Consider the following 13,692-nt stretch of genomic DNA (forward strand, 5'->3'; position numbering starts at 1 on the left):
CTTTATATTTAGTTGGTTAGGATTAGTTGTCAAGTATGAAATTAATTGCCAACTAATGCAAAGTTCAATTAATTGGTTTGATCAATTTTCTAGAAATAAAAAAAATGATTCCAGCCTCTTAAATTTGACTATTTTCTTGTTTCTGTTCTCCTCTATGACAGTGAAGTGAATATATCTTTGGGTTCAAGACAAAACAAGACATTTGAGGATTTCATCCTGTGCTTTGGAAGACATTTTCACCCTTTCCATTGAGCAAACGACTAATCGATTACTTGAGAAAATAACTGTTAAGTTAATCAACAGTGACAACAATCGCTAGTTGCAGTCCTACACACACACACACACACACACACACACACACACACACAGATCAGTTCCTACCATTCGTGACACTTGTCGCTTCACTTTCTCCAGCTGCGTTGCTGGATGTGACCACCATGTTAGTGGTGAAGATGTTTGCAAAAGAACAGGACAGCCCTGAAGTGCTGCACAGCAGCTCTATTGGAGTCACGCTGTTGTCGTACACCGTGTACGTGGTGGCAAACACAGAAGCGTCCCATGAAACTGTGGCGAAGGAGCTGTTACCAGAGTACTCCACTCCTGATGGTGGACAAGGAGCTGAGAGAAGAGAAATTGGAATTAAGTAAAAGATCTGAAAACTCAATATCAGATGTCATGCTTTCCCCTATAACCATAAAACAACACTAAGCTTTTTTTTATAACAGAAATTTCAGCTTTGTTAAAAATGTGTTAGTGAGTCAGACTAAGGCAAAACAATTCAGCTGTTTTTTTTTTAATTAAAACAAAAAATCATATGAGGGAGGAAGAAAATGAGCCAATTGACAAGAAATTATCCAAAATTAGCAAGAATTGAGGCAAAAAGGTACAGGGAATCCGCTGAAAATGAATGAAAAAAAAAGACTGATTGAATAATAAAATAAAGAAATAGATCACCTAAAAAAGTGCTATGGATGTAAATAATTTTGAATAAATATTTATAGTTAGTTTCCTGGATATTTTTTTAAATATATTTTTAAAATATATCTTTTAACAAGTCTCTCTCTCTCTCTGGTGAATTTTTTAAAACTTATTTTCATTCATTATCTGTCAGCTTTTCCTTATTTCTTGCAATTTGCGGGACATTTTTTCTCAAGTTGCTTGTTGCCTTTTTTGCCATGTTTTAAAAGAAACCAACCCAATCTGGTTTCAAAGGTTTAAATGTAAACTGATCTCAGTCCAGGTTTCAAGGGGATAAACTGTACACAGTGCTCAGTTTACCTGTTGTTCCATTGAGAGACACGGATGGGTCGCTGGTTCCGGCAGAGTTTCTGCTCCTGACTGTTGCAGAGTAGGAAGAACCGCATGGCAGAGGAATCTCAAAGTACGTTGAGTTTGTCCAATAGGAAGACAGCTCGAACAGGGCCTGGCTATCTCCCAGCAGACTTCCTGTTAACGTCAGCAGGTACTCTGTGTCTCTACAGGTGATCTGTGTCCAGTTAAAACGCATGACTTGGATCTCATTCTGCATCGGCAACAGCTGCACCCCAATGGCGTCTGGAGGACAGGGAGCTAAAAGAAAGAGAGAGAATGTATCAGTCCATTTAAGTGCAAATGACACAAAAAGCTGCGTTTCCACCAAGAAGTTCAGTTCAGTTCAGTTCGGTATGCATTTTTTGCATTTCTATTAAAAACATGTCTAAGGAGTGGCCTGGGGTGCCACCCCATTATGACTGGCTATCTGCCCAGTCAGTTGGAAGTGTTTGACAAGCAAACTGAATTTCCATTTATAGGTGCAATTCAGTCTTAATCCTGAGAGGCAGTAAAACGTCAGAGTAGTGTCTAGCCTGCCAAAAAGTCACAGAAAAGTTTTTTTTTGATTTGGAACAGCCATGACTGTCAGTCTGTTGTGATTGGTAAGTCTATTTAACTTTTAAACTAAACTCTAATCAGGAATGTAAGACACTACAATGTTAGTAATTAAAGTAGGTATGGGTAGTGGAAACAAAAATAATAAATTAAAGGTATGCTGACGCGTTGTACTTCATACCAGCCCCGCATAAATCAGTGCCCCACTTGGGCCACCCCTGTAAAAAAAAGTCTAGCAAAAGCTGGACGAAGCAGACGGTGACAACTACCCCGCCGACATGTAAGAGTACTGTCTACGGCGGAAACGCTTAACAGATCTAGGGTCTAGGTACATCCCCATAGGGGTTGCTTTCGGCTCCAAAGGTGATATCCTGAACCTTTTTGGTGGAAACTAAAGTTATTAAGTGTTAGGTGCAGCTCTTATACCCGCTCCACTCTGCAGCGGGTCACTGAAGGAGCTGTTGCATATCCCATCTGAGGCCTGGACAGAGAAATTATAAATTGTTCCACAATCAAGACCCTGGATGTTGCAGGGGGGATCTGTGCTGTGACAATAAAGCATGTCTCCATTTGCAGCCTGAGCACAGCCGTAGTAGTCCACAGCGTTATCTGTGGGCGTCCATGACAGCAGTGCAGACTGATTGTTACAGTGGAAAGTCACTGAGAGGCCTTCAGGCTGGCAGGGGCCTGCACAGAAACAAAAAGATCAAACTGATGAAGCTAATATTGTTTAGTGACACTGGGTGACATGCAAATGCGCTCATGTTCTCTGTGTCTTTTGTATATAAAGACAAATACCTGTGTTGAGTGTGACATTCTGGCTGGTCTTGCTGGTGCAGTTCTCGTGGCTGGCAGTCACATATACTGTATACTGCTGGTCACAGTGCAGCCCTGATACGCTGCAGTTACTGGACGTGGAATTGCAAGTATGCACATGTCCGTCTGTACCCATAGCAACAACATGATAGGTTTCAGCTACACGAGAGGGCCTCCAGGACACCAGTGCGCTGTTGTCCTCACAGGTGGCATTTACCAACACGTTCCTGGGTGGACAGGGCTCTGTGAAAAACATAGAGATAGGTGATGTACTCCCTTGTACTAATCACGATTTAGCAGCATACAAATCAGGATCTGATTGGATGAATAGTTGTTGGGTTGTATGGTCACTGTGAAATCAGATCGAACCCCCCCAACACAGTTCTGACGGTGTATATAAGTGAAATAGTCCTAATCCCCCATAAAATCACATATAGGCATTTTTAATTAGTGAGCTTGAGAGGTGCTGATAGGTAACTGGATTTTGTCATTTTTAGACAGAACCAGGGTAACCATTACACCACCTGTTTACTGGACAGATGTGAATGTGGTATTGACCCCTGGCTACACAGCAATGCAAACATAAAACTGTAAGATCTAACTTCAGTGGCCTTCTTGTTTTCTTCCGTACAACAGCGTGCTGCATGTGATGTCTTTGTTATTGTTTTTTTGCACATATGAGTCAGTTCAGTTCAACTGAGCAATATAACGTGAATGTGGCCCTGCTCTTCTAAGCTAGTACTTAAAAAGATGCAGTGCATGGCAGGAAATCTTTATACCCATGCTAATTCTGTACGGTGGACTTCTCAGACTGCTGCACTGGTCTGATGAAGCAGAAACTATGATGGTGTAATGGAGGTCACATCGGGCTCCATGGAGGTAGCAGCTGGTGCCGGTGCTGTTGCAGTGTAAGAAGGTGTGGTCACTGGCTTCTGCTGTGGCTGTGTACACAGTGCTTCCCTCGCCACCTTCCATGAGGTCCCACAAGACAAGGATGGAGGAATTGTGGCACTGAGGTACTGCAGTGATGCTGGAGAGGGAGCAGGGGGCTGGGGGAAGAGACAGAGCTTATTAACTGAACACTGACATAAAATGGCATCAGCATATGTCTTTTACTAAGTCAGAAATCTGTTACCTGTTTGCAGGTCCATGGTGGCACTTGGCTTACTCTCACATTTGCTGTTTTTGGCAGTAACACTGAAGTTATAAAGCACGCCACATGCCAGGTCCTCCACCTCACAGGTGGTGTTGGAGGACGTGGTGCAGTTGGCTGTGTGGTCTCCTTCGCCCACAGCTGACACAGTGTAACAGTCAGCCCCCGGAGCAGCATCCCACGATATCCAGGCAGAATTGGTCACACAGTCGAGGCGGCCTCTAATTCCCTGAGGCTGGCAGGGAGCTAGAAAGTAAACATGACAATTAAACCTTTAAAACCTAGATCAACATCACTTTTCCTGTGCTGCGTTCAGACACCTTTATGAGTATTTAAACCTTTGTAATCTGAGCAAATTGGTTTGGTTTCTTTCAAAAACTCAAGAAAACAAAAAGAAGCAACAAGCAGCTTTGCAATAACTGTTAAGTAAGCTTCCTGAAATAAACGGATTTGGAAAAGAAGCTTAAGAAAAATGGCCAAAAAAATTAAATTATTATTCTTATTATTATTGTTCTATATTTAAAATTTAGAAATCTTATAATTATTTAAGCACTCTTTTGGGGTCATTTACTTGTTTTTATTTGATTGCTTTTTTTCTTCTTCTAATTTTCAGGTCATCTTCTTTTTACTTTTTACAGTTTGTTAAGTTTTGGGTTGCTCATGGCCTTTTACCTATGCTTCTGAAAGACATCAAGCCGCTTTGCTCAGGTCTCAAAGGGTTTATGGTAATTGGATGGATGGTTTTTGACGTTATCGTACCTGACATGATGCTGTGGGTCTGACTGTGTGAGCTGCGGCAGGTGCCTCTGACAGAGGTGACCTGAACCCTGAGTGTCTTTCCACAGGTCACATTGCTGATGGAACAGACAGTGTTTGTTGTGTTACAGGACTCGGTGATCGCTCCATTGTCAGCAGTTACTGACATCAAAAAATGGTCTGCTTCTCTGATGGCATCCCAAGAAATCGTCATGTTGTTTGAGGTACAGCTGACCTCGGTGCTCACATTCTGAGGCGGGCAGGGGGCTGGAAATAAGGACACGTTTTAAGTTTAAAATGTTTGCTATACACAACACAAAAGTATACACCTGGGAGTCTGTGTGAGAGTGTAATTGTTGGTGTTTCCCGTCTTACCTGAGTTGAATATCATAGCCTGGCTGGGGATACTGGAGCAGTTGTCATCCATAGCCACTACACGAACAGTGTAACGGCTGCCACATGTGAGGTTGTCAAGGCTACAGCTGAGATTAGAGGTCTGGCAGCTGACGTTGCCATGACTACTGTGGGCTGTAACTGAGTACTGTACAGCACCTCGACTGGCAGACCAGGACACAACCGCAGTGTTGTTGACACAGTCCATCAGCGCTGAGACATTAGTGGGAACACATGGCACTGCAGGTACGGGACAGACAACAAGGGTTAGTCATCACCTTTGACTGTTTAAACTATAATGCAGTGTTCCCACACATTGTCATGGACAAAATTTCAAAACGTTTTCATGACTTTTCAAGGACCCCAAATCATGTGTTTCAGGACTTTTGGAAATTTGAAAATCTAACAGATTTTCTGTAACAAATACTGTAATTTGGGCGATTTTTAATGAAAAGATGTCTTTCAAAAGTTTAAGAGATAAAGAAAAAAATCCCCCAAGATTTTTAACTTTCTATAGAATTGCCAGAAAAATATAGATTAAAAAGAAAATCCCATTTTTAAAGTTTACAGTAAAAATAGCCACACATTTAAAAGAAAAAGTAAAGAAATTAAAATCAAAGCATTAAAAAAAAACTTTTGTGAAAAAAACTTTTGTGATAAACAAATAAATAAATAATAACAACCCACACACTGTCATTTGTTACAGTGTTGCTTCAGCTACGGAAAATATAAAATACATTACTCTAATTTAATTTATTGCAAAAAAGTCAGGATAAAACTCTCATCATGTGGAATTCAAAGTTCAGCAATTATTAATGTATTAGTGTGTTGTGACAATTTCGATCAAGAACAGTTCACCAAAAAAGTGTGAAAAATGTATAATATATAACATGACTGATGTTTGGTGAAACTAATATTGACATTTTTAAGTGGGCGCTACCAACATGTCATGTGACCTGTGACACGTGATCTCTTTAACACCTGTCCATGAAGCCATGATCCCGGATTTTGGGGATTTTTAACCACCATCAGAGCGCCTCGGACGGTCAAAGTGCCGGTATCACCGAGAGTCCCGGCGGATTAACTGGATCAAAACATGCACAGGTGAAGTGTGCATATAGAGCTGCAAGTCCGACCGCAGATATCCACAAAGTTGAACTTATTTTTGCTTTTCCGAAGCTGAAAACTCAAGAGGAGAGATGTGGACTAAATGTGGAAGACCTTATTCACAGCTGAATCCATCAAAGATCAACAAAAACATGTTCATTTGCTCCAAGGTAAGATGCTAACTAACGTTAGCGAGTTTAGCACATTAGCAAACAAAGACGGTTAATATTAATTAGAAGTTACTCATGTTTTAACTTTACGTTAGTTAATTGTGTAACGTTTTAGGTTGTTCTTTCAACAAAGCGGTATATTTTGTTTGCTAGGACTGGGTTTAAACATAAACCGGTATGATATAGTGAAAGCTGCTAATGTTAGCTTAAAATACGGCGACGCATTCACTGACCCTGCTGTAGATCAACATCGTTGTTCCTGCAGTGCAGCGATACTCAACTCACGGCCCTATTTACTTTAGAAATAAAGTGATTCACACTGGCATTTGTTTTTGTAGGCTACTTTTAGTATACATGAAGTGCCAGAGTGCATAAAAACAGCAAAATAGAACTTGTTTATTTTTGAAAAAATCGAGAAAATGTCCAAAAATCCTAGAAACATCCTGTAATCCCTGAAAAGACAGAACATCCTAGAGATATCCCAAAGTCCTAGTAATGCCCTGAAATCCCAGAAACATCTTGAATTCCTAGAAATGTCCTAAAAGCCTAGGAATGTCCTAAAATTCCTAGAAATGTCCTAAAACCTAGGAATGTCCTAAAATTCTAGAAATGTCCTAAAACCTAGGAATGTCCTAAAATTCTAGAAATGTCCTAAAAGCCTAGGGATGTCCTAAAAGCCTATAAATGTCTTAAAAGCCTGAGAATGTTCTAAAATCTGCTGCTGCGACTGGCCCCTTTGCTTCATGTCTTTTTGCAAAAGTGGCCCCCAAGCAAGTTGAGTATCCCTACTGTCATCTGTCCCTTACACCAATTATCAAGACATGGGGTGCCTGAGACCTGCACTCAGACCAGTGAGCTGTCTCTATTTTAATGTCCTCATCTTTCACAAAACTCCCCTGTCAAGTTATATTGGAGTAAAGCTAATAAAAACATATTGTAACAGTAGTCCTTTCTAAGGTTGAGCTGAATATTAGGATGTAACAACTATGCTGTACAGACAATGTACTTTGTACTAAAAGCGCCAAAGACTAATGTTGAAGTAATAATAATAGATTTAATTAATTTAAATGTTATACATTTTTCTAGCACATTTAAAGGGATTCAAGGATGCTTAAAATATTCAATATATCAGTTGTGATGTCTGTTAATGGTGAAGTTAAATTTATCATCTCAAAATAGGTAAAAAAAAAATATAAATGTGTTCTTCCAAATTTTAAACTGTTGTTATTTTGATAAATTTATTTTTATTCCATGTTGTGTTTAATCAAATCTATGTCGGTTCGATTTTTGGTTTTTTCATTTTTTTTATGATGAAAATGCAGTAATTAGGCAAATTCAGTGTGAGACTTCTGAAACAGGTCATGATTAGGGTTGAGCCAAATATTTGGATGAAACGAGTGTCCTGGACAGATACTGCACTTTTTACAAATATGAGTATCACTCGTACTTGTGATGAAGGAGTTTCTTCATTTATATCCTTTGGTGGATGTTGTGCTTTGCTCCTTTATTTGGTATGTCTTTCTTTTATAGATTTAAAAATGTGATTTCAAAAAATATTATTTGGAATATCTCTCAAGTGCGGTTACATGGACACGAGGAACCCCTTTACGAGGGTTTTCCCACTCTGATTATATTCAGGATAAATATGGTGTTGACGTGCGCACAGAGAAATCAAGTTTCTTTCAGTACTCCAGCCGGCGTATTCCTGTTTCTCAACCTCATCATGAATGTTTGTTGACGTGACATGAAAGCTTGGTATGACAGCAATCTTAAATCTAACCTGCTTGCTAAGTTACAGTGAAACAATATCATCTAGAAAAACCCCTAAAACTCCTAAAAAGAATGGGATATCTTGGGAACTTTTTAAAATAAAGTTGATAGATAATTTTGAAAGCTGTAATTGATTTTAGGACTTTTGTGCTGCATACTCAGAGTAATACATACTGTGGGAATTAATATGAGGAGAAAAGGAAATGATATCAGTGAGCTCTTGATTACAAAGACAAAGCACTCACGGTGTTTTTGATTCCTCACCTGACTGCAGACTCGTGGTTTGACTGGAGGTGACGTTACACTGCTGGTTGGAGGCTGTGACTGAAACTGAGAAGTTGTGTCCACAGTTCAGGCCAGGGACGCTGCATTCATTAGAGTCGGACATGCACATTTTTGAGATGCCAGTGTGTGTGTGCATCGTGGCTGTGTAGTAGTCTGACCCATTACTGGCCTGCCAGGCTACCATCACGTTGCCTGAGAGACAGTCCTGCATGGCTGAGATTCCTGAAGGTTGACATGGCCCTGGGAAAGCAGCGCAAAGGTTCATTTAAAGCCTGTTTGAGCTAACTCTTACCATCATGTTTTCGTATTTCTTTTACTTGTTTGCCTTTAAAAGTGAACTAAATTCATATCTGACTGGTACGTACATGTCTGTATGGACGCCGTCCCTCTGGAGCGTCCAGGACAGTGCTGGCTGTGAGGTGTGACCGTGAGGCTGTAGTTTTGTCCGCAGGATAAATCAGAGAAGTGGGCCGTGGTGGCATTAGTGGTGAGCGCAGATGTTTTGTTTCCTGCTTCAGCTGATACCGTGTACAAGTTTGTCCCATTACTGGCGTCCCAGGTCAATGACGCAACGTTCATATCACAGTTCACAGTGGCAGAGAAATTCTGGGGCTCACAGGGTACTGAAAGAAACAAAGAGGATGGACGTTATAACAGACATCTTTAACTACAGTTAGGTTTTAGCACACTGGCGCTCTGAATATAAATGTATTTATGAAACTTTTTTTTGGTCAAGTTCTGTTTTTTGAGTCTGTATTTTTCCAATAAAGAAACCATCCCAGCGTTTTGGAAGATCTGGTATAGCAAGCAGATATATAGCTAAAGCTTTCTTTTCCTGTTCTGTGCCCATTTCAGCTAATCCAGGCCCTCAGGTATGTTGCTCTATTTTGCCTCCAATTTTTCTCAGTGGCCACTTACTGTATTATTGCAAAAAAAATCCCCTGCGGCCAAAAAACATTTTTCCTATAAACCACCATTATAAAAAAAAACATCAGTAAAATTGTTGACAGGAAACCTCAAACTACACAGAAGGCCAGTTATGACTCTCTCTGTTATGAATTTCTGATCCATGGAGGTTTTATATCTCTTAAACTTTCCTCGCACTGAGGCGCCGTCGATCATATTGTAAAGTCTGGGGCTGAGTGGGAACTTGCTGGCATGAGACTCACTTCTGTGCTTATTCAGTGGGCTGCATGTTAAATTATGTGCTTGCCTGTAGACAAATTAATTTTTTTTGCTTGCCGTTGTGCACTGACTTAAATCTCGTATTAAACTAGCAGTTAAGATTAAAAAAGACATACCCATATGTATGACAGAGCTGTTGCTGGGCAGACTGGTGCAGTTGGCATCCTTTGCTCTCACTTCGACCGTGTACTCCTCTCCACAGTGCAGGTCGTTCCACGTGCAGGAGGTGGTGTTAGTATGACAGCGGTGTGTGTGCCCGTCAAGCCCAGTTGCTATGGCAACATATGTTTCAGCACCGTCACTTGGCCCCCAGCTGACAGAACCCATGTTAGACTCACACTGCACATAGGTCATCACATGGTGGGGGACACATGGAGCTGGGGAGAGAGTAAGGTGGTGACCTCATGTATACACAAGTGTGTGAAAGAAGTTGTCCATGTGTGTTGTGGTGTAAGATCGTACTGGTTTTGAAGAAGGCGGGGCTGCTGGGTACGCTGTCACACTCGCTGCCTTGTCCTTGCACAGTGACGTCGTAGTCTTGTCCGCACGGTAAAGCAGCCGTCAGGAGGGTGTCGGTTGTATTGTGGGTTTCTACATAGCCGAGGCTCCCGGTGGCTGTCACCAAGTAATTCACAACACCGCTCGCTTGGTGCCAGGAGATCTGGACGTCCTCACTCTGACAGAGCGCCTGGGCTGATACAATCACAGGCTGGCAAGGCTCTGAGGGGAGCATCAGAGGAAATAGAAAGAGATAAATGATTATTAGTCTACCACAGTCAGTTAGGCTACTCAGATCCTTTACTTGAGTGAAGAAGAAATACTACTAGAGCTGAAATGATAATTTAATAAACACATAAGTAGATGGACAAAATGTATCTGCAACTGTTTTGATGATTGAAGTCGTCACTCTTGACTCCGGAAAAATATGGCAGATTTCTCATTTTTTCTGACATTTTATAGACAAAATGATTGATTGTTTAATCATCAGATGAATCAATGATAAACATAATAATTCTAAATGTTGGCTCTCAACACCATAATGAAATAAACTCTGTTCCAAGTTAATTTAATAAAAAAACAGTTTATAAGAATTTTATCAACAAAATATATGAAAGCATCGAATCTAAAATGACTGATTATACAAAATGTTTCCTTTCAGAGTGTTATATATTACTGTTTTAGTATTACTGACTCCTTGATGTGTAAGCATCATTGAAACAACTGGTGGAGCTAAATTTGACTACTTCACACTGCCGTGTAATTTGACACTACATCTATTTTATAAAATGATCATATAAAATCAGTCAAGTAGCCATAGTTAATGAATTTTTTAAAAAATGTGGTAGAAAGTGTGATCCTTTCTCCTGAAATGTAGTTAAGTTATTCATATAAATTAACATAAAACGGAAATCACAAAGTGTACTGAATTACTTTTCACCATTAAATAAATAAATAAAGCAGTTTAGTTTCTGCAGTACCTGTCTGGATGATCACAGTGTTTCCCTCCTGGCTCCAGCAGCCTTGACTGTGTGCTGTAACAGTGAAATTGTACATCTCGCCACAGTCCAGATTGGCAAACTGGCAAGTGGAGCCTGTAGAGTTACACCTGTGCACCGGCCCTCCTGATGATGTGACGGCGCTCGCTACGTAGAGTTCAACATCAGACCTCTCCTCCCAGGACAGGACTGCGGTGCGGGAGCCACACTGCAGGTCCACAGCTACACGCTCAGGGGGACAAGGACCTGAGTAGAGGTGTTGAAAGATTAAGGTTATTTCTCATATAAATAAAACCTGGACTGATAGTTGCCCTTACGAGCATCTGCTGTAAACACTCACGTGTGGTGAGGTTGGCGTGCATTGGCGCTGTGAGGCTGCACTGTAGGTTGCTGGCAGTGAAGCTGAGGTTGTAAGTTTCCCCGCAACTTAAACCTGTCACATTACACCTGTTGTGTTGAGTTTCACACAGAGTCTGAAGACTTCCACTGACAATGGCGGACAGGGAAAAGTTTGCTGCGCCATGAGTGGCATTCCAGGATACAACAGCAGCACCATCAGAGTTGCAGTCAACCTCTACCTCCACCTCTCTGGGCAGACATGGAGCTGAGGAAACAGCATGAAGACATATATGAATGGACTGACACCAAAACCCCCCAAAATGGACCAAAAATTACATATTATGTACTGCTGATGTCTTTACCGGAGTGAAGAGGGACCACGATGCTGTCAGAGCTGTTGTACTGCTGACCCAGCGCCTTGACCCAGATGTTGTACACTGTGCCGCACGTGAGTCCTGAGACAGCGCAGTAGGTTTCTGTGTCTGTGCTGACACACAAAGTTTCGTGGCCATTTTGGTTGTCAAAGTAGGCGACATAACCCACAGCGAGGTCACTCTGCTGCCAGGAAACTGTTGAAGTGAGTTGTTCACACGTCATACTGGCCTGAACGTTGGTGGGTGGACAGGGCTCTGCAGGAAGTGAAAATATGCATTTATAAGCATTAATGAAAGACACATAAAGAGCCACATCTGCATGTAGTGAAATATCTACACATCCAGATCAGGTTACTGTGGAAGCCCATATCCACCAGTGTGATGACAAAAAAGAAAGAAACTTTTTTTAAAATTTTGAGAAACTTTCCCAAAATAATACATTGACTTGACTATTAATAATTCATAAATACTTAATAACCTTTATCTGTAATTTCTGTTTCAAAAAAATGAGTTATTATCCAAAAATAATGACTTGTTATAAAAGAAAGACAAACTTTTTCAAAATAACAACTACGTATCTCAAAATGATTTCTTTTTTTTTTTTTTTTTAAATAATGGGAATCTTTCTCAATAGAATGACATAGTATCTCAAAATAATGAGAAACATTTTCTAAATAATGATACATTTTCCTAACACATTGACATAATGACCTAGTACCTCAAAATCATGGCATGGTATCTGAAAATTAATTATATCTAGTGAGAGGCTCTCTCAAAATAATGGTTTGGAATCTTATCCAATCTCAAAATAATGATAAACATTATCAAAATAATGCGAAATTTTCTTAGAGTATCGAAAACATTTCTCAAAATCATGATCTTAAAATAATGACTTATTATATCAAAAATAATGTCCTAGTATCCAAAAATAACAAGAAGTTTGAAGACTTAGCAATGTCTTAATATCTTAAAAAACAAATAAAACTCTTAAAATGAGATTTTTTCCAAATTATTTTGAGATATTATTCAATATTTTTTAAAAAGAGATTTGTCATTCTTTTTGGGATACTAAGTTATCATTTCGAGAAAGTTTCTCTTTGTAATGACATTACAGGATGTTTTATTTCATCACAATGGCAGAAATGGACTTCCATAGATGACGAACCTGTCATGAGGCGGTGGGGTTCAGAGGTCACGGTGCTGTTGCAGGCCATGTTTTGTGCCGTCACAGTGACGTTGTAGATCTGACTACACTGCAGGCCGTTGAGGTAGCAGCTGGTGTTGGTGTTGTTACAGGTGACGATCGTGCCCTGGTCAGTCACAGCCCGGACGGAATATGAGCTGGCACCTCTTGCTGCCCCCCACATCACCTGGGCAGAGCTCACAGTGTAGTGGACAGAGAGATTCGTGGGAGGACAGGGCTCTGGAGAGAGGAAGGGTAACTTAATGGCAGTTACATTCAGTACGATAGAAACTGAATGTGAACTACTCTTCCCCTAATAGTTGGTCTCCCACAAACACAATGACTGACATGATACAAAAAGACACACAAGTGAACAGGCTGTACCCGTGATGAGGCGTCCTGCCATGTGAGCAGTGTTGTTGCACGTGTCTCCCAGAGCCTTCACAGTGACATTGTATTCTTCTCCGCACTGCAGGGAGCTCAGCTCACAGTTGGTGTAGTTGGTGGTGCGGCTGATGATGTGGCCTGATGAAGATGTGAGCTTAGTAAGGTAGGACTCGGCGCCAACACTTGGCTGCCAGGATACGGTAGCAGACTGGGTCTCGCAGTCCATAATAGCTTCGATGCTGCTCGTCTGGCAAGGTCCTGTGGGATTTAGAAAATTCTCATTCACAGCCATACCGTAGCACCAGAGCCCCGTGACACGGTATTATCACAATACAATATTACTGCACTTTTAAACATTTCGCAGTATTGTGAATGTTGTGATAACATATATTGTGATTTATTACTTTTTTTC

At 40.7% G+C, this 13,692-nt stretch overlaps 1 protein-coding gene and 1 long non-coding RNA gene across 2 annotated transcripts in view; one reads left to right on the forward strand and one right to left on the reverse strand.

Moving 5' to 3' along the window:
* The window catches only part of LOC148188085 (uncharacterized), a 33,040-nt gene that overhangs the window by 1,541 nt on the left and 17,807 nt on the right, over positions 1–13,692 (reverse strand). The window contains exons 28-44 of the mRNA XM_088085394.1: positions 13,278–13,538; positions 12,876–13,133; positions 11,699–11,965; positions 11,338–11,601; positions 10,980–11,243; positions 9,964–10,221; positions 9,618–9,878; positions 8,682–8,939; positions 8,296–8,556; positions 4,967–5,224; positions 4,595–4,858; positions 3,818–4,081; positions 3,462–3,731; positions 2,665–2,925; positions 2,293–2,553; positions 1,279–1,569; positions 382–618 (exon numbers count right to left, since the gene is read on the reverse strand). Of these exons, the coding sequence (XP_087941520.1) occupies positions 382–618; positions 1,279–1,569; positions 2,293–2,553; positions 2,665–2,925; positions 3,462–3,731; positions 3,818–4,081; positions 4,595–4,858; positions 4,967–5,224; positions 8,296–8,556; positions 8,682–8,939; positions 9,618–9,878; positions 9,964–10,221; positions 10,980–11,243; positions 11,338–11,601; positions 11,699–11,965; positions 12,876–13,133; positions 13,278–13,538 (4,458 nt within the window). The remainder of the gene's footprint in view (positions 1–381; positions 619–1,278; positions 1,570–2,292; positions 2,554–2,664; positions 2,926–3,461; positions 3,732–3,817; positions 4,082–4,594; positions 4,859–4,966; positions 5,225–8,295; positions 8,557–8,681; positions 8,940–9,617; positions 9,879–9,963; positions 10,222–10,979; positions 11,244–11,337; positions 11,602–11,698; positions 11,966–12,875; positions 13,134–13,277; positions 13,539–13,692) is intronic.
* LOC148188086 (uncharacterized) overlaps positions 5,958–13,692 on the forward strand; it is a 51,589-nt gene continuing 43,854 nt past the window's right edge. The window contains exon 1 of the long non-coding RNA XR_015778142.1: positions 5,958–6,261. This is a non-coding gene — a long non-coding RNA (uncharacterized LOC148188086). The remainder of the gene's footprint in view (positions 6,262–13,692) is intronic.

This window comes from Plectropomus leopardus, chromosome 12, assembly GCF_026936395.1.
Source record: "Plectropomus leopardus strain MGB_pleo_1.0 chromosome 12, ASM2693639v1, whole genome shotgun sequence".
Taxonomy (NCBI): Eukaryota; Metazoa; Chordata; class Actinopteri; order Perciformes; family Serranidae; genus Plectropomus; species Plectropomus leopardus.